General features: G+C 32.6%; 1 protein-coding gene across 1 annotated transcript in view; it reads right to left on the reverse strand.

Moving 5' to 3' along the window:
• Nucleotides 1–19,425, reverse strand: part of LOC106720336 — an 87,037-nt gene extending 67,612 nt beyond the window's left edge. The window contains exon 1 of the mRNA XM_014514979.2: nt 18,822–19,425. Within this exon, the coding sequence (XP_014370465.2) occupies nt 18,822–19,110 (289 nt within the window). The 5' untranslated portion in view covers nt 19,111–19,425. The remainder of the gene's footprint in view (nt 1–18,821) is intronic.
• Nucleotides 19,426–20,767: the final 1,342 nt, after the last annotated feature.

Raw genomic sequence — 20,767 nt, forward strand, 5'->3', positions numbered from 1 at the left:
AACTATTTGACTTAAAACATCTTTTCCTTTTGAACTAATCAATCTAATAAGAAAATTAATCATCAGTTTATTTATTCAGTTGCTATCGGTTTGAGTTGATTAAGTATGTCAAGTTTTTAAATATGGAACATGAGATACATCTTTAATTTGATCGTTATCCACCCAAAATTACTTCTTTCACAAAGGAAAAACGAATTTAATTTTTTAGTTTACCTACATCCATCAATCTCAAATGGCCAGTAATTATTTTGTTTGTGTCTGATTGGAGATAACTTAAGCGTTGTACAGTATCTATTTTATTTCATATTTTACCACACTCTAAACTATTATCCTCTAACACGCTGAAATAAGTATAAAATCCCAAACAAATGGGCTCCTGTGATTCTTGGTCTAATTGGTTTGCTAAGCAATAAGAATGTTAGGTTAGCATCGATGCACGTGCCTGTCGTATGTCGCTCTCGGTTCAGTGGGCGACGTGTTACCGCAGGTGGGCGACTAACGGTCGGCTGTGCTTAGTGGGCTTAGCGTAAAACATTGCAACACACAACATTATAAAAGAAAAATATATGGTACCGTTACGTGGATTATGCAGACAGAATAAAGAATTAAAGTGCATGTTAATCTAAATTACTAACACATGTATTCCCATAAACGCATGCATTTACTTGTTTCAAATTTAAAAATTGTGAAGAGACAGACTTCAAAAACAATTACACCTATTTAAGCTACACCCAATACTGCCGTGCATTTATCTAATCATGTTATTTATAGACGTACTATAGCGTAATCTTTTTAAAAATGCACAGATAAAAATCGATGGAGCGAGTATAGCTCGCCTGCTTCGAATAATAAAAGGATCATGCAAGTTTTTAGACACGTATACCCACAATGGGGTGGCTCACCCTTCAACCAGAACTCGTTTTACAGCTTTTAATAATTCGGTAAGCTGCACTGATTGTTAGAATAGCAGCTGCTAGCAGTAACAAGGATTAACACCGGCGTTTTAAAGTGTTTATCGTATGTGAATGCTTCGATGATAAGATATTATTACTATTTATCTAAACGAACATCGATATTTTAGACAACGAATGCGTTTGGGTATAAAAATAAATTAATTGAAGTTTTGATTGTTTTCTAAGTCCCTAATATGTTAAAATGTACATTTATAAGCACAAATATTTCGCATTGGAAAGAATCCAGCCACAATCGGCAGTAATACAGCTAAATATATGTGTTATGCAATAAGCATTCGTCTGCAACAATAACGTTCGAAGAATCGTCTTGTTTATAGCTTGAGAATTCGAGAGACGATAGTTTTTAGTGAATGGACCGGGCGAAGTTTCACGCCCATAAACGGTCAATATGCAGTCGAGTATGAAATCGTCTGCCGAAACCAGAAAGCAAGGTACGCTCTGCTAAGGTTCGTTCACCGCAACACGCCACTGCGTTCAATTTAAATCACCAGAATTTGAACTTAAAGATGGGAAAGCTATGATTTATTGATAAAGCCAACATATTATGTTTTTCTACGAATTTATTATTCCATGAGCACGTATTTGTGGAAGTAAAATGCAATAATGATTAGCTTATCTAGTTAGTATAAGCGTTAGAAATATACTTGTTTACCATAGTTACCATAGCAACGACAATAGTAGCATATCATACTAAAAGAACATTGTGTAATGGTGTGTTAAATTTTAGTCTGTCATTTTATAGCGTGCAAACGTTGAACGCGCTTATCTTTTTAAACGTTGTTTAAAATGCCGCTTCGGGATTTTTACAGCACGACCGACTCAAATATGGACAAAAATTGAGGCAGCATTTTACAACCCATATACTTTGTAGCATGATGAAATTTCAATTCGTTTTGTACATTTTTATGACAACGTAAAGAAAGCGAGTTTTATTAAGTCTGACAATAATTCGTAATGGCTGGAATTAAACAGCAAATTAACATTAAAATGACGTTATAAAGTTAATTGTTACAGCATTTCATTTTAAGATTATTATCAGCAGGCAGCTTAAACGGAAAAAATATGAAAGATAAAGATAATAAAATTTATGGAAAATATTATTTTTACGAGTTTTAGTAACTGATCTTATCATGAATTAAACGGATCTATCAGAGCATCGGTGATCGAAAGGGACTAAAGGGGACATGATAAAGAGAAATTACGATTGCCATTTGTCACGGTCCTGCACCAGTAACTCTCATTTTTCACGGACACTAGTGAATGTTCCAAAATTACAAATCTTCTCACTACTTGATTGTGTTGGAAGGTATTTTAGTCTATTAATTTTATTAGTTTAACTTTTAATGTACCCATTTCAAATAACTTTGTACGTCTGCATTTATTCAGCACTCGAGTGTAAATGTTTAATAGAACACGCGTGATTTGGTACTACGGCGTCCATTACGCTAAAGCACTTATTGAAACTATGCATTTATCTACAATTCGTAAACGAACTTTGCGTTTATACCGAGCTGACTCATCTCTACAGGGAAACACGCATGTGGGTAAAATATAGAGATTCCATGATAATACGAGAAATAAGTTAAAACAATTTCATGTCTCTTGTTGTTACTATTCTTTCAATTATTTATCCTTTTAATGTGGAAATCTAACTTTAAAATATGTGGAATTAGCTCTGTACTTAAATAACTATTGCGTCGTCCACTGACATTATAATTATGTTGAAATAATAGAATGTACGAAACATCTTGCATAAAGTCTAGAATGATTTCTATCGATCACGATCCAGAGACGGTGAGTCATGCTCTGTAATGAAGTTAATAGAAAATTTTCAATTCAATTGTTTCGCCTTCAGAAGACGTGCTGCGAAATGAACAATGTTTCGTACTTCACGTAGCATCGCCGCTGCCGCTGTCAGTCGATTAAACAGTCGTGCTTTAGATGAGATTTATATCTCACCAACCAATTTAATTTACGAAATGAATTAAGTTTCATGTACTCTTAACTGAGAACATAGGAGGCGGGGAACTTTCAAAACATCGAATATCGAATTTTCAAAAACAATCGAAACTATTTAATATTATGTACCTACCCGTAAAGGAAAAATATAGTTTGGTTTTAAATCGCGGTATGTAAATAAAGCCAGTCAATGTCAAACCGTGTTTTGATCCACACAGATCTAATACTGGCGACGAAGAATTTCGTTTTGTTAGTTCATAAAGTGTTCGTATTTAACAATGCTGATAAAATACCAAATAATATTACTAAATACTTTAACGGTAAGAGCATAGCACGTATCGCTTTAGTAAGAAAAAAATATTAAAATGCATGTTTTTCGTGAACTAGTTATCGTAAAAGCTGTTAAGTGAGTAATTTTTAACCTGTTTCCGTGGCGTGTTTACGACAGCGGGATATTACGATATGCGTGAACTTGTGGTGGACTGACGAGGAAGCAGGTTTGACCGCCGCCGACTCGCCTCTCCCGGTATCGCTAATGAGTTTTATCGCTATGCAGAATATGAAAGTTTCTGGATAACCGAAACGCTCCATCAAAATCGCTACAAGTTTACGAGGTCGTTGACTGCACTTGTATGTATTTATGTCCAGTGATATTAAGTGACGTGCTCGAATCATGCTTTTTTAATTAAAAAAAAATCATAACTAGGTATTGCATGTTTTGCTATTGTAGTGCATAATGGATAATGCGTTTGCGTCTTTTTAGGCGACTTGGCACAAACGATTTTTAGAAACAAAAATGAGTGATGATAAATGTAAACGTATTTGTGACTAACTTCATAATCTCATTTGAAATATCATTATAAACTCTTTCTAAGAACTTTTCAAGTACCATTAAAACTAAAAACGGAAGGCATCCCCCATTAATTTTACGTAAAAAATAATGACGCAAATTACGACTTCCGGCAATAGACATTTTTATTTCTTTTTTTTTTTTTTTTTTTTTCATTTATTGAGGTAAACTAACAATAGCACAAAAAAGTAGAAAATAAACAATATAAAATACACAAAGGAGAGTCTTAAGTAAATGTGCCATCCACAATGTTCACCACATATTGCTCTTAAAATTAGGTTTAGCTAAAACATTCGAGTAGTAGTATTCTAGTTTGTTAATAGTTTTTGTATAATATAATTTATAGTTAGACGTATAATTAATAGTTAGACAACGATTTTACAATTTCTTTTTTAAAGTTATTTTTATTAACATGCATTATATCTATATTATTAAAATTGGAGTTATATGTGTCTACAATTCTGTTAAGTGGTGATCTCTTGCCAGAATTTGTACGACACCGAGTTAGTGCAAATACTTTACATACCTTTCTGGGATGTGCCCTTGTAGGCACTTTGTAACAGAGTCTTTTAATCAAACAACTACAATCGTATCTATTGTGACATAGATCGTGTAGCAGCACCGCTTCATGTTGAGCACGTCTAGATTCGAGACGTAGTAATTTGAATTTTTCTAGTAGGCCTTGATAAGGTAAGTATGTATGGAAGCATTTATAGTTTAGACAACGAAGATATTTTTTTTGTACCGTTTCTAATGATTCGATATATTTATTATAATATGGGTTCCAGATGGGCACAGCATATTCAAGTTGTGAGCGAACTAGGGTTTTATATAAATAAAGGTAAGTAGATGGACGTTTAAACTCTGAACTCGCGCGCATGATAAAACCGTACATTTTAAATGATTTGTTTATAATGTTGTCAATGTGCAGATCAAGGTGTAATTTACTATCTAAGGTAACCCCCAGGTCTCTAATATGATTAACATTTTCTAAGGTAATGCCATTCAAATTATAGTTGAATTTGCTTACATGTCTCTTTTTAGTAAACGTTATTGAAAACGTTCTTGAGACTTCATAAAAGTCGGACGGATAATTAAAGCAAAAAAGTATCGTGATTTGATACCACAAGTGTTATTAATGTTGATCTTTTTATTCTTATAAATCACTCATACGAGTATAAGTCCACATGTGTAAGTCCGATATCCTTAAGTCGAACGTAATAGAATCGCGTTCCCGTGTCGTCTACGTCACTCATCCGGTGCGCTTCATTAGACAGATTGCTTCCATCTGATTTATTACACATGTTTAATTTTTTTATTTACTTTACAAATGTCATTTGTTTAGTTTATTGCTGTGTACATTGGAGAAAAAACTGTGGATTTTTTCTCGGTTTATTTTATCCTACATTATTTTTCACCCCCTTTAAAATTACTTAGGCTAGAAGAGACAGAATAACTTTAATTAATATTACACGGAATTATATCAGCCACTTTTATTACTAAATAAACATATGTTAAACACTATGTTTATTGATCGTAGAGAGTGTATACGGAGGCGCCGCTCGCGCACGACAGAACTAAGAGTACATTTCTGCGGCTTCCGCAAATAGTTTATTGCATCTCGACCACAAACTTATACGGAAGGCACTCCAAGTGCTTTGAAACTAGTGAAATGACTCGTGTTTTATTGCTATCTACTTTTAAATAAATTAATCTATAACTGACGCTGTAGATCTTTTATGATAAAAGTAAAAAACAGTTTTATGTAACGCAATCAGTAACATCCTTTAGGCGTTATATATATAAAAAGTTCATATTATTAATTCTTTCGAGGGGTATGAAACTCAAGTAAGTTCCATACTATGACGCCCATGTCTTCATACTAACTTTACCTTTACATCTCACGTTTAAATGGCTATAAACGTAAAAACGGCTTTCTGTGGAATCCTTATTGTATCGTTTTAGTAACTTTTTATAGTTGTAAGTAAAATTTCCAAAAGGTTTTATTATTCTATGATATGCAAAGGTTGCGAAAGACTCATGGAATTTGTCTGAATAAAAATTTTACGACCGATTTACAAAAGGATGGTCTTGTGAGCGGAAACACTTCGGGTGTGTCAGGAAATAATTAATTCTAGTTTTAAAAAGATCGACAAGGTGGGCATATGACGTGGTACATACTTCGTGTATTGTGCGTAACAAAAGCTGAATTTCTGAATAACCACCCGCGTATCTCGAACAATCGTTGCGCGCGCGCCGCTGCGAACGATTGTACAGGCAAACGTATTTCAATAATGGAACTCGTGCTTTTTATACGACATAAAAAATATTTCATACGGGACAATGGGGTCCCGCCGATAAAATTTCGTAACCACGTTCCAAAATAAAACACGTATCAGGACAACATATGGTTATGTATATTGGATATCGCAAGTCCATAAAACTGTTTTACATTGAATAGCTTTTTGCGAAGTCTGTACGTTAAGTTCTTTTGAACAGTTGAATTGTGATTTCATGATGCAATTGTCCAATTCACTTAAACAAGTTACTTGAAAAGTTAAAATTGATGGAATATTTATTTATTTTCTCGGTCAATGACCTTTAATGTTCGATATTCTAACCGTATTAAAATTCGTTTCATGACACTAAAATAGTAGCTTAGGGTAGATTTCTCATACTGTATCTACGCTAAGAACACATTTAATGACTCGACTTAAAGATTCTAATAAAGGTAAAATATTTCAAAGAAAATAATGTAAATTCAAAATTACTTATCGAAGTACTTAAGAAAGTAAGTGTACACTGAGGTGATTATAATTCTAAGTAGTCGCTTGATGTATTTACAGTAAGCGGGTTGGGTTCCAATAATCTCCCCTCTTCCTTCCTTCCTGAAGCGACAGTGCGGTGGACGAACAAAGGGCGCTACTTCCGATCAGCTGTCGCCTCACCCCACTTTTTATTTGGCTTCGGGGTAATATTAACTTGTTCGCGTCCTCAATGTGAAACTTTTAAAACATCCCATCGATTTTTACGCGAGTATTCAAATTAATGCAGTACCTTGTTACAAAATTAATTATTTATCCTATATGCCTTTGTATACTAACTAGTTGTGAGTTGTGACTTTCAAGTGCCAATTTAATTAAAAAATAAATCGTCTTGAAATAAATCTGCTGTCAATGTAAATTTACTTATATGATAATGCAAATGTACTTTGTACTAGACATTATACTCTTTACTTTGTTAATAATACAGTAATAGAGTCAAGTTGGCATTTTATCAAATACATTATTCTAGCACTTTGATATTAACGTGACATTGTTATTAAAAACTTTTGTTAATTTAAAATAGAAGATTCACAAAAATAGCAACAAAACTGAATATTTTTTGCGTTTGGTTAATAATAAAAATAACTAAGTAAATTGTCATACTATTTTTATTTTGTTCGGGTCTTTAGATTACCCTTACATTTCTTATTATATAACAAACATGATAATATAAATAATAATGTAATCAGTAAGATTGCCTAAATTTACGAAATGTGTATACTTAATAATAATTTTTGTCGAAAATTTCGTCCGTTAATTAACGGGATAAGGAGGTAATGGAGCCTATTAGGGCCGCTAGATTTCTAACATCCTTTACATAATTGCATACGCTAGGTACTCTCAAATTACCTTAAGTTAGCGGTCACTGAATTGCTATCGATGGAAATATACATTCTGCACGTATACACTTTAGTAGCAGACTACAATGTATAATTAGTGTGAATTGCGGAGGGATAAATATTCCTCCGTAATTCACACTGGATCATTTGATCCATTAAAATTTTATTTATTATTAAACTCTAGTAACCACATGATGTGTTCTATGAGCTACTGTGAAATTCCACTGCTGTAAGACTTGTACTTAAACAAGTTATTATCTTTATCTTTTTTAAAGACATGTACAAAAGTTTCGGGATTATAAAACAGTATATTTCTACAGCAGTCTAGTCTACGATATTTCGATTCGACAGCAGTATTCTCATGAAAAAAAAATACAATAGACATTTTGAGATTTCAATAAAATAAAGTAATTTATTTTTTTGTCATTTAATCAGACGTCGTATTGCAAGTCATCGATATTCTTTTTTTAAATATATGAGGTGAAAAACTTGGACACCTAATAAAATTGATTAGGAATCTAGAATCTGATCAGATTTTTTACTACAGATTACATATACTTTTATAAAATGTTATATTTGTAATGGTTCGTAATTAATAATTTTGCTCAGTGACATTTTGTTTCATTCAGTCGAATATATCCTAATTTAAGCATGAACTTATTACGTCATCTATTGCATAATCTAACGTTAAATTCGCACAAGAAGCAGTAAATTGACAATTGCGCCATGTGGGTATAACAGAGGGGTGGGCTAGTGTACTGCCGCGATTCGTCTAACTTATTACGTCATCAACCCCAATGCGCGCAATTACTTACACCCCGTGATATCTACCGATTATTTTCATTAACCCACTGTTGTTAAGTTCTTAAAAAAGTATTAGTCAATTACGCATATGGACAAAAGTTGGTGAAAAGAAAGAAAATATATTTTTAGACATTATTGCTTTATTAAATTTAGTGGTTTGCTTAACTTGCTTAACTTAAATATAAATTGATCATGATGAAATAAAGTTATTAAGATAAATATTCTATAAGTCAAGTTCAAAGTAACTCACTCAATTTACATTAAATTAAGCGATACGTAAGTTATGTATTCAAGAGTGAGACCTCCTACGCATAAGCCTCGTAGGCATTTCAAGTTCATGTTTTGATATTGTCAATGTTATGCAACTTAGTTAATTTAAACAGTTATATTGATTTGTAAATTAAGATTATTAAATGTGAAATTAAGAAATTGAGATCTTAACTTTGATTTATTAACTTCTGTAACGCATAACACCATCCATAAAATATTCTTTCATTAAAATGTTCTTTGTATATCAAAACGTGCAAACAGCGTACGTATAACATACTCAATAATTCTAGTCACAACATTCTTTAGCTATTATTTATTTCTCAGCTCTAAGATAGTTGCTACATATTGGCCTCTAAAGTATCTACTTGAATAATAACATCTCTGCCATAACAAAAGTGGGCAAGTGACAGACTCGATGTTAATGAAAGGCTTAGAACAATGGATGTATACGTCTATTTAAAGATGTGAATCCTTTCTATGCAGTGAAGCTGTGACAATGACCTTTACCAGCCCACGCTAATTATATATACACGTCTACCGAACCAAAGTCGCCGCACAAACTTGTCCGAATTCAAGGAATGTGTCTAGTTTGTTTATACGAAGTACAACTTTTGCAGGCTAGAAAGCTTCTAGGCGCTAAAAAAGTATTGAACTGTGGTGAACAAAAATCGCTCTTATTTCTAATTTAACTATAGATTTTCACCAGTTTAAGTGAAGGCCAAAATTAAATCACTTAAGATTCAATACTTTTCCAGACTTAGTGATTGCCTATGTAGTAGGTATATTATTTGATTATATCTTCAGTCTATAAGGTCTATAAGATAGATTAGTTAATTCATGAAGGACTTCAATTCAATGACCTCAAATACCATCTATTGAGTATTTATTTGGCATTTGTTAAACAAAGTTATGTTCAAGCGTTGGATCGCATTGAATGTCTATTTCCGTTGTGCCATTTACACGTTCAACTCCAGACGTGAGTTAGTCTAGATGCGGTGCACCAAAGCATCGCCTTTATCTATTCATCACGGACCACCGGCGATGCAGCGATCATCTCAAAGGAATTTACAATCGCGAACAATGTTCCTATATCACGGTCAACGTCCAAATACGACGACTAACCTTTAATTTTATTATTTAGCCCTATTCGAATCCTTAGTATGGTAAGTTATAAAATCAATATACATATTTTCCTCTGATACATATTAGAAAATAGTATTCTATAAATAGCAGACATGAATTAATTATTTACGAATGTATTAAGAGGCAGGTAAAAGAAATCTTGGTTTATTTAAAAGTAGCGTTATAGTTACACGGTATTGCGCACTTGCGATAAGCGAACCGTGTTCTTTCCTTATAATAACCACTTGTTTGATAACGATCTACGCACGTCAAATAGAACACGGACTGATTTCTCTGTACAATACTATTTTATTGTACCAAATTCTTATAATCATTCTTAGTTTATTTTATAACGTTTTAGATTATCTCACAGAATGCGAAGATTAATGTCGAGTCACTTTGTAGTATTACCTGATAAGAGAATCATTATGAAACTTTTTAACATTAAAGAAAATAATGTTAAAAAAATTAAGTAAAATATTATACCAAATTTTTACTTTTGGTAGAAACACGACTTAATTTCGTAATCTGAACTAAATGTTATTTCTGTATAACATAAATTATGAGTCCTCAATGCGCTCTGTATGGTATTCTAAGAAAGTAATCCGTGCCCAGACATAAGATCATACATTGCCCGTATCAATTTCAGTTTCTCCTCCATAAGTCGTGCCTGACTTCGTGATTTAGTTCCGAAGCCCTTATTAAATCATATATAATACTCTTTTAACATGATACTGTCATAATTCAAGCTTGTGTTTTAATTATATTTTAATGAAAATGGTTTTGAGGATAAAAAAAATTTGGAACTTTAAAAGCAAAAGTGAGCTTTTTTATTGCTAATTTTATAGCTTTGTCACTTTTAATCGTATAATAAATTCTATCACCAATTTCATACCGCAATTTGTTAATATTGTTACTACTGACTGCTGACTACCTGAACTATTTTGTTCTCAGAATATGTTCGGGCAAAAAATAACTCTAATGCATTGTCTGAATGTTCCCACAATAAGTCGAGAGGGTGACTATCTCAAGTGCGGTTTTTGTCTCTTATTCTATTTGTAGAGTGCACTGATGAAACTCTAACGCAATCTAAACTTCTAAAATACCGACAGCGTAATTTATGTTTAAAAATTGTGATGAAGATGCGTCAATGGCAAACGGTGCTATATCCAAGATTACGATCTGATCGGCTCCAAACTTAAATAATATATGCCAAGTAAATAACTTCAATCAATCTCCATTCATGCTGCATATTACTGTCACTTTCTAAAATAGGGTATAATTTTAGTTATTTTCAGTTGCGTTATACGTTTGTACGTAGCTGTTAGATTTAAGGCAGCTATCTCGAATTACCTGACGTAGACTTGCTTAATACGGATTGACTGCGGTCATTCAATAGCTTGCAAAACTACACCGAGGCGAGGAAAGGCGGTATTGGGGACGAAAGGTGACACCGACTTCTGCGGCATTAGATATACGTATATGTATGACTTGCTCTGATTAATAACATTGTACATTACCTATTAGTGCTTCACCCTTCACCGCCTCTATAGATCGGTAATGGAAACAAACTAAACGATACCCAATACTATAAAATAATACGTACAGAATTATTCGTACTAAAGTTGCCTATTTATATTTCAATACAGTTTTGGATTAGTTATTACATATTATGTTGTATATTGTAAAACATTTAATATAGATGTCTGAATTTGAATTGTAATAGCTAGAAAGAAGATAAATAAAATACTTAACTTGTCCAGCCTAGAACCATAAGGGATTGTAACCGCCAAAGTCGTTGTTATGATGAGCCACGGCCAGTGAAAGTCGAGTGCAGTTACTTACTGATGGCCCAGTTATTCACCGAGTAGCTGGGTAATTCGAGTCGATAATTACCTGTCTCATAATAACGGATTTAGAATTAACCACGCGGCAAAATAAGACTATTTTTCAACGTCATCAAGCACCGTATTACCTGTCTATTCTAATAGCAATCTGTCACTTCATGTTACTTCGATATTACGAAGATGACACATGGTATAATTTGCAACTACAGCTGTTTCGGTAGTCGTATCGTGTTACGAGTTTCAATGTACACATGTGGATAAATATATGTACTCTTTTTGCTTTAGTTATCTTCTTTAAGTAACAGAAAAGACAAACTAACAAAACATGCGATGTATATTGTAACACTGTCTCACGGCTATTATCACCCACTCATTGTAATCCAATATAACCCAACTTGCAATGATTGAATCCATAACAATGTAACAGTTACGCTAATAAGGTATGATTATAAACAAGATATATTGCTATAGTGTTATATACATACAGTATATTTTTTATATACATTTTCATCTATTTAAAATAACCGAATTAATGTTTGTTTATGGTTACACAAAAATACATTCGTAATTATTGGAACGAAGTTCCTTATCGCGCGTTGTGAAAGGGGGCTAGACGGAAAAAATTCTTACGAAAAGTTGTCACGACACTTTGCTATAGTAAGTATGTTAACGACGAATGAGCGCTACTTCACCATGGCAACGACGTGACAATATATAACGAAAATTCATAGAAGTAAAATGTACTTCTTGTGAAGACTTAAGTTTTTTATTCATAGAATAAACATTGGTTCCTTCACTAATTAATTGAAAGGAACTTCGTTCCATCCGGGTGTCCCTTGACACCTCTCATGTTTGTTTTTTTTTTTAAATAAAATGTACAGTGATTGAATATTTCATTAAAAGCAGAAGTTTGAAAAAAAACTGTCATACTTCTATCATCAGTTAATAAAGCGTCTTTACTCTGTTTATAGGACTGAAGCTATAAATCGAATGTGTTGCTTAATGGATGACTGCCAGTATTAAATAAATATTTCCAGTATGTGAACGACAAGAATTGCTTATTTATCGCCTGTTAATTAGATTTATAATCCCAAAATAATATTACGTAATTTTTATTTATTGAATTAATAAAAAGAATACCTCAAGGGTGTTAACGAAACACCAAATGTGAAAAAAATATATTGATACTAGCTGTCGCCCGCGACTCCGTCCGCGCGCAGTTAAAAAAAATAATGAAAAATAGATGTTGGCCAATTCTCAGACCTACTGAATATGCTCACAAAATTTCATGAGAATCGGTCAAGCCGTTTCGGAGGAGTACGGGAACGAAAACTGTGACACGAGAATTTTATATATTAGATAACAAAAAAAAAAAAACGTAACTATCGAATTATTTTTTTACAGAAACATTTTGCTATGTAGAATTTTTTACAGTAACGTATTACTAAGCCTTTGCAATATTTTTTTTCGGTTAGAAAAATCAATAATAAATGCATCAAATCAATATTAAAATTTAAAGCAACACAAATAAATCCCTAGTAAGTAATAAACCTAATAGTTTATACCAGACTTCTGTACTCCTATCGCAGCGTATCTTAGATATATCTGGAAGATGCGGGCTACGGAAACATGCCCTATAATTTTCTCCCCCATATAAACAAGAGCAGTGATTTATGTCCGGTAAAGTCATATCCTCTATTATTATTAAAGCGCTTTAATATAATTTATTGTATTATAAATACAGTTTGAGACTTACTGCTTTTGAAGACTTTAAGAGATACCGCTCTTTTAGTTCATAGCGAAGAAATATTTTAGAAAAATAAAATTTGGACAATTATGTTTCGTTTTCTATCATAAATGACACAACAATTTCCCCAATCATATTGTGAGTGTTTAAATCTATTAACTTTAGCGATTTATTTTTAAACCTTGCTGCTCAATCGGCCAACAAAGGCTTAAAACAACTAGATCCAGCAATCATGGACAAAGAAAGTTAATTAAAAATAGACATGCCAAAGAAACAACCACCGTTTTTGATATCATGTTAACACTTTATCGTTAAATTTTAAAAGTAAGACTAAAATAAATGGTATTCCATTCTAGCGTAAGTTAGTCTCGCTACAGAGTTATTACAAACATAAATAATAATAGGTTTACAAGACGGCAGTTCAGTTAAAAGTTGAACGGACCTTGACTAGCCCGCCGGTACATCGGCTATGGGAAATCTAAGTCGGAAGGAATCATGCATACTTTATTATTTGCAAACTACGTTTATTTAAAAGCACCCGTTTATTGTGCTTCATGTGTTTATTGTATTTTAAGTTTATTTTAGTGACTTCTTGTACCAATGAATTTGAAAGACAGGTAAAACATAGAATTATAGATTATCCTTTTGTTTGAGTTTTTATTTTATTTTTTTGGCGAAACGAGACTTTATTGTTTGTCTAAGCCAAATAAAATATAAAAAGAAACAAAGTATAACCAGAGATAGGTTTATTATATTTCCTCATCAGGAATATTCGAAGTGTGGTCGCCGAAACTATTTTAATATCGTAATAAATTTTCGAAGCGACTCGTCCTCTCGCTACATAGACCCATTTCCAAGGCCGTGCTTTGTAGAGCCATTAAACGCTTAAAAAATAACTGTGCTGTGGCTTACTCAGATATTGTCCAATGTCACTCTTTTCGTTTCTGGGAACAGTTTATTTTATTAAAAATGAAATTGTATGCCGTAAAATGAATGAAATTTTCCCTGTTGTTTTTCGATACATCGTATTAGTAGAGTGGAGATTATACATAAGGTAGCGAAATACATTATTAAATTCTCTCCACTATATTTACTTTCGATTTTTTCATATTTAATACAATATATTTTACGATGGCCACCGCAATAGCTCAATTCAACCGCCAGCCAAACTTTAATTCGGCGTGTTTTTAGCTCGTTCCTATATATTTTAAACTTAACCAAACATCACAGTAGCAATTGTAATTAACATACCACGGTATGAGATACAGTAGCAACTACAAAATCGCAAATCTTAGGTCACGATACAATTTATTCGCCACAAAGAAAACTGATAAGCTGCCTACAATCGGTCAGTGACCCTGTATTGTTGCGTAATCGACTGAGACAAGTACAAATTGCCTTCTTACTAATTCACTGCGAGCTACAGGTTCTGTCCGAGCCACGCGGCAAATCGGATTAACGATATCTACTTACTTCTTGTCTATTGCCAATGACATGTTGATAATGTACCATTCATCAAGCATTTATCCCACTAGGTATATTGATTTATGTTACTTAGTTTGTATTTAGTAAGTTAAACTCCAAGACAAGGTAAGTCGCGAAACTGCTACAATATCTTACAAATTATGGGAGTAAAAGTTATTTTAGTTCTGTATTTCATCGCATAAGTAAGGTGATGCAAGGATTATGTCTTTATTGTTTTCTCCCTTCACTCCATTATTCTTACAAAAGACCATGATTTTTATGTTTATTGGTAGTGACCACCTATCGCATATTTACGCCATTTTATTTACGTAGACTATTATAAATATATTTTTTTTTGGATTCGTTGTACTTGTCATATAAAAGACGTGTGTAAGACAGGTTAATTATTATTATCCCTTCATTGCATCTTAATTTTCAATGGCTTAATTAGAATTTATTATTCACTGATAATCTAAAGTGCTTTTAAGTGGTCAATAAATTTAAACGGTAGAAAGATTTCTTTAACGTAATCATCCTAATATGGCCTTTAAGGAAAATGTAGAAATGCTCAATGGTTCAGTAATAAAGATAATAATTAAAAGATGTAATTGTAATTTAAAAAAACAAATTGGAAAATGTTTTTAAGACTCGTTTTGATGTTTTCTGTAGTTATAGTTATAAATTAGTTAATTTAGATAAAATTTCTTTAAACTGAAAGAGGATAAACGGAAGCAAAAAGATATTCCATTTTCAAAAGTAAAAAAAAGTATCAAATTACATCTTAGGAAATTTCCCGCCAATATTCATCGGTATATCCATGAGACAATAATTGAGGTCAATTGAGTATTGCGAAGTCGATTCGGCGAGCTTTATTGATAGAATTCAACCGGTGCCTTTATTTAACTTATATATCGTTTATTATATAACACGGGTCAAGCCTATATCGGCTACATACTAACTGAGAACTGATATCTCCTTATATCGATTCAGATTTCGTTAAGACACAATATACTACCAATGTAAACTAAAAAACAAATCGACTGCATTTTCTCACGTTCAGTGAGAGACCATTTTATTATGTACTCGTATATCATATGTCGTGTATCGTAGAATTGTTACTGATTTTCTGAATATAGTTACTGATTGAACGAACTAGTGGAGTTGGGCGCTTTGATAGTTTTTAATTTTCATACGAAGTACGATATCAGAGTAAATTTTTCGAACATTAATATCTGCACTAACTGTAATTAATTCCTACCTTTCTGTACAGCCGAAGTTAAGTAAACGCATACTCCATACCTAGAGGCCATTACGATATTTGACGTTTTTAGTTGTTTAGCTAAAATTATGAGATAAAGAGAAGTGATATAAAAGATACCTTGGTACATAGTTTTGTGAGAGAAGTTTTTTTTTTACAAAGAAGAGGGTAAATGAGCGGAGGGAACGCTGAGGTGATCATCGACGTCCGCAACATCAGAGGAAATGGAGAAATATTTTGAATTTTGAAGATTTTGTAAGTGCAGTTTATATAAGTCTCGTCACCCGTAACATTAAAGGTTTCTATTAGAACCTGGTATACATGTTTCGTCAGTGGAAACCCACGGCAAAAGAATATCAATTATATTACTATTGTTCGCTCCTTCTGATATTAAAATGAGTACGGCAACTATGTCCTTGTTTTGAAGCAATTATCCCTTATTAGGTCTTTGATTACATCATAACTTTTATAATAATCGTAAGTAATAAACAATGTTATCAATAAAGTTAAGGTTGCGGACACGACGATCTTTAATTTTAACGTACAATACTAAATGAACAGTTTAAAGTAAAAGATTAGTTTCGTAATCTTGGGTTTTAGGTATTTAAACATTATTTCAGGGTTGTCAAAACTATTTAAAAAAAAATGTGGAACTTTTATATTTATAAAACTTTACAACAGTAAACGTGTTTCATAAAAAAACATGTACTTTAATTTAAGATTAAGTATGTAAGTAAATTATCAAATTGGAAAGCTCCATATTGAAAGACGAACATTGTTTTGCCAACCTTCTTAAAAGGTGCAAGGACTTGGAACTTCTAAGTTTTATCTAACAATTTTTCTTAAGTTCTTACATTTGAAACCATAATGACTTTACCGGAACACTGGCAATTGACACATCTATATAAAACTAATAGACCTGTCTCCATGTTCGGACTTACATTTTAAGTTTGACAAAATTTGTGTCAGAAACCGAATTATCAAAGAGTTTTATAGGGCTGCCAACACAATATCTCTTAGTATTTGCTCGGGTTGGTAACCCTAAGTCGGGCGGATGGGACTTGGTGTTTGGAGCGCTTGAGACACGGTCGCGCTTGAAATTATCTCGGGCCGAGACGTTTTTATGGTCCGCATTGGAATCTGGATGTTTTTTCCCATTGCGGGTCCGACCGAACGCCCAAACAGGTTTTTAGATAACGCTCTGTAATGCATCAGCCGGGAATGTTTTTGTGAAGGCGGCACATTCAAGGAGGATGTAATGAGTTTAATTCAATGAGCCAGCCTCGACGCCGCTTTATACCGAGATTAATATAATAGCGCGCTTAAGGCACATTGCGGTTCATGTTCAACAGTAAACATATCGACTTGATGACCAGTACTCGGGTGACATCCCGAGACGTGTGAGAAATAATCGATAAACAAACAAGTAAAAATCGACATCTAAAAGCCAGTTATCGATTTCTCGTCTTAGATTGATTGAGATTAGATAATACATAGTGAAAAACAACGAAACACATAATCGTAGAGTCTGTCTTCATCTTAAATTATTCATTTCATTTGATTTTGTAAGTTTTGTCTATCTATCGGATCAACTCAGATAACGCATCCATATTACTGATACCACAATTTTATCTTCTTCGTATATGCAACATTACATACTCTAAAAGGAAATTTTTGTGTTTTTAAATTTGACTCAGGGATTTCACAGTTAGTATGCACACGCACTACAAGGTATAAAAGCATTTTTTCTCTTATTTTTAACTATTTTATAAATATAGTCTCTAATGCTCTTTGGTAGGTATTTAAAGACCAATAATTAAAAAGGTAATGTTGATCTGAGACTAGATTGTGGTAAAAAGTAGCTTTATTTGTTTATTAAAGTTGACATTGTAAAGGCGGCAATACTAATCTGCTATAGGAGGAGGCCTACCTGTGTGAGGAGTAAAGTTTCAACTATTTTTATAAGCTTTTGCATAGATAGGACTATAGATAAAGCTATTTTTAAACGTTGAATATATTATGGGATGTGGTATTATTCAATTATTGGTTAAATTCTCTCTGCATCTCTAGGAAGCTTACCTACTAAACTCGGAGCCGAGTCCCTCAATGAGGACGCGACGTACATAGTGGGCTGAAGATCTCTAGCAAAGGCTAGACGATTTACTTAAAAAAACTAAAAAATCTTAACAAATTTTATTACGTCGAATGATTGTTGTTACAATAATTAAGTTTTGTGTGATCTGCATTGTTCATTATTTAGGCGAAGTTATCAAAACTAAGATAACCGTATCAAATTAATTGCGACTTCCACCTAGTTTCGTTTCATTCAAGAATTTTGTTTGAATTGACATTAATTTTCATTGTTGTTGATCTAATTAAACAAATAATTAGGCATGTATGTTTAGGTTATCGTATGAAGTCATACACAATTCAACTAAATATACGATCTAGAAAAATCTATTGTTAAACAGATAAATTCACCTGGTCAATTACAGGTTGTTGTTAATAGTATGGCAGTAATAGTATACAGTTTTCAGTTGTTATTGTCAGCCAATGTTTATGATTAGACAGAAATTAAAAAAATCGGTAAAAGAGTCAATAAGACAATTTTAAAAATATATAGTAAACTAACAAAAAGGTTCAAATTCATCGGAGAAAAAAATAGTAAAAAGAAAAAGTTTGACCAACGTGAAAGAGAAGACAAGGTCAGCTAATGTGTTATGCTAATGAGTAGGTAAACCGTACGTTTTAAAGGGCCCAACGCCCAACGCCAGTTCACAACGTAAATGTTTGTAAATTCCATTGCCACTTTAACGATACCGTAAGCATGTATGGCTATTAAAGAAATAAAGCTTTACTTACGGACTGGTACCTTCTTCGGATCATACTTCTCTACACTTTCGTTGATTTTTTCGATTTTCGCCCGAGCAACTTTTGAGCGTTCTGTTATTTCTTGAAGTTGAGAAGTGAGATCGCTAAAGATGTCCTCCGCCAAAAGCACTAGTGACGCGAGCTGTCGAAGCGCGTTGCTCAGGGTGCAGTTCGTAACCGCCTGGAGTTCTTCGTCCGTGACCTTCGGCCTTCCATCTTCATCACGCAAACTGGTCCGCGAGAGAAACTTCGGCTCGACCACGCGCTGCACGAACGGCATCTCGATAGTCCTAAGACACGAATCACTTATTCACCCATTCCCGCGCTGCGAATTAAACGTAATTCCGTCATCCATTCAACACACAACACAAAAAACGTCAGGTAACCGCCACTTTGAATTAACCGACATCCTGACCGGTGAACTTTCACTCAACTGTTGTATTTCAAGTTGTAAATATAATTTTTGTCAAGTTTTAGTTAATTGGTGACACTTTTCGTTCATTTAAAAGTAATATAAAAGTTTTCGGAAACTTTTCATGTTTACGACATCCCGCCATAAGAGGCGTATACAACAAACACATCACCTCCAGACCGCTTTTTCCGGCCGAATGAAATGAATGGGACGAATCGTACGATACGAGCTAACGTAGTGCTGTGTTACCATAACTCTATATTTGCCCCTTATTAAATAGCAAAAATTTGATTTTTGTTTTTCGTGGTTCGTAGCTTTATTCTATTAAATGTTAAAAGATTGAATGTAGTATAAATTTTACCATTTAATCAGATCTAAAAATATTAAAATGTAATTCAACTAATAAAATTTAATTACATAAAAATATAAACAACTAATTTAATTAATGTCATATTTATGAAAAGACGTTTTTACAACGAACACAATGCGGTGTAATGATAAGCATGTATAAAAATATAAATGAAATAGATTTTATCTAAATTTTAGATTTTTGGTAAATTTTCAAAACAAAATGCATATACCTAGTTAAAATATGAAATCCGAAATATTAACTATTAAGAAGTCTATTAATAAAAACTGTATTATGTTTTAAATTTAAATTTTTAGGCAATTTTCCTTATATTTATGTAAAATAATTTCACATGGCAATCACATCAGCAATTTATTTTAGCGACCTCTGTGGGCAGCTTGTTGAATTACGATCACATTCTTACTTGCACTTGCAAGTAAAATTGATGAAACAAGTACATTTTTGTTAGTTAGAAGCATTACTACTAGATGGCGTTATTTGATATATTAAAAGTTATTGCTTTTAAGTGTCCAAAGTTTAGTACTTCTAAATATGGTGGTTTTGCTTTTGAACTTAAATGTTTAAAATGATTTCAAAGAAATTAACAATTGTTTTGAAGTAACTAGTCAGTTAGCTTTACCGACAACTTTATCAACGAAAATACCATCTCTGCGTAACACTACATCATAAACCAATGCTTACGTACCAAAATGGCGTTGAATATTGATTTATTGTTCTTTATACTATTTCGTCCGCTGAATTTAAGTCAAGCCGAATTTATGAAATGAAACAACATTTTTAGCACAAATAATAGTTTATATTTCGTACATAATATAACAAAGCATTCTGCATTTATATACTAAAAACACATTTGCCAATATCGCAATTTACTGTTCAATTCTCTTATAAATTTATTTTATTAGATTCAACAATACACTCATATTTTTACGCTACTATACAAACGATTTTCAATATTTAAAATGAATGAAAAAAAAAACTAAATTGTAAAACAAATATTCAAAGTAAACATTATTACTCAAAAACGATAGCGAGTAATTTAGAAAATCAAATACATTAGTATATAAAAAGTGTATTACAAAAGTTATGAATAGTGACTTAGGTAAATTATATAACTCTAAGCTGTAAATAAAAGTTATGTAGGTATATAGACTAATA

This window comes from Papilio machaon, chromosome 8 (assembly GCF_912999745.1).
Source record: "Papilio machaon chromosome 8, ilPapMach1.1, whole genome shotgun sequence".
Classification (NCBI taxonomy): Eukaryota; Metazoa; Arthropoda; class Insecta; order Lepidoptera; family Papilionidae; genus Papilio; species Papilio machaon.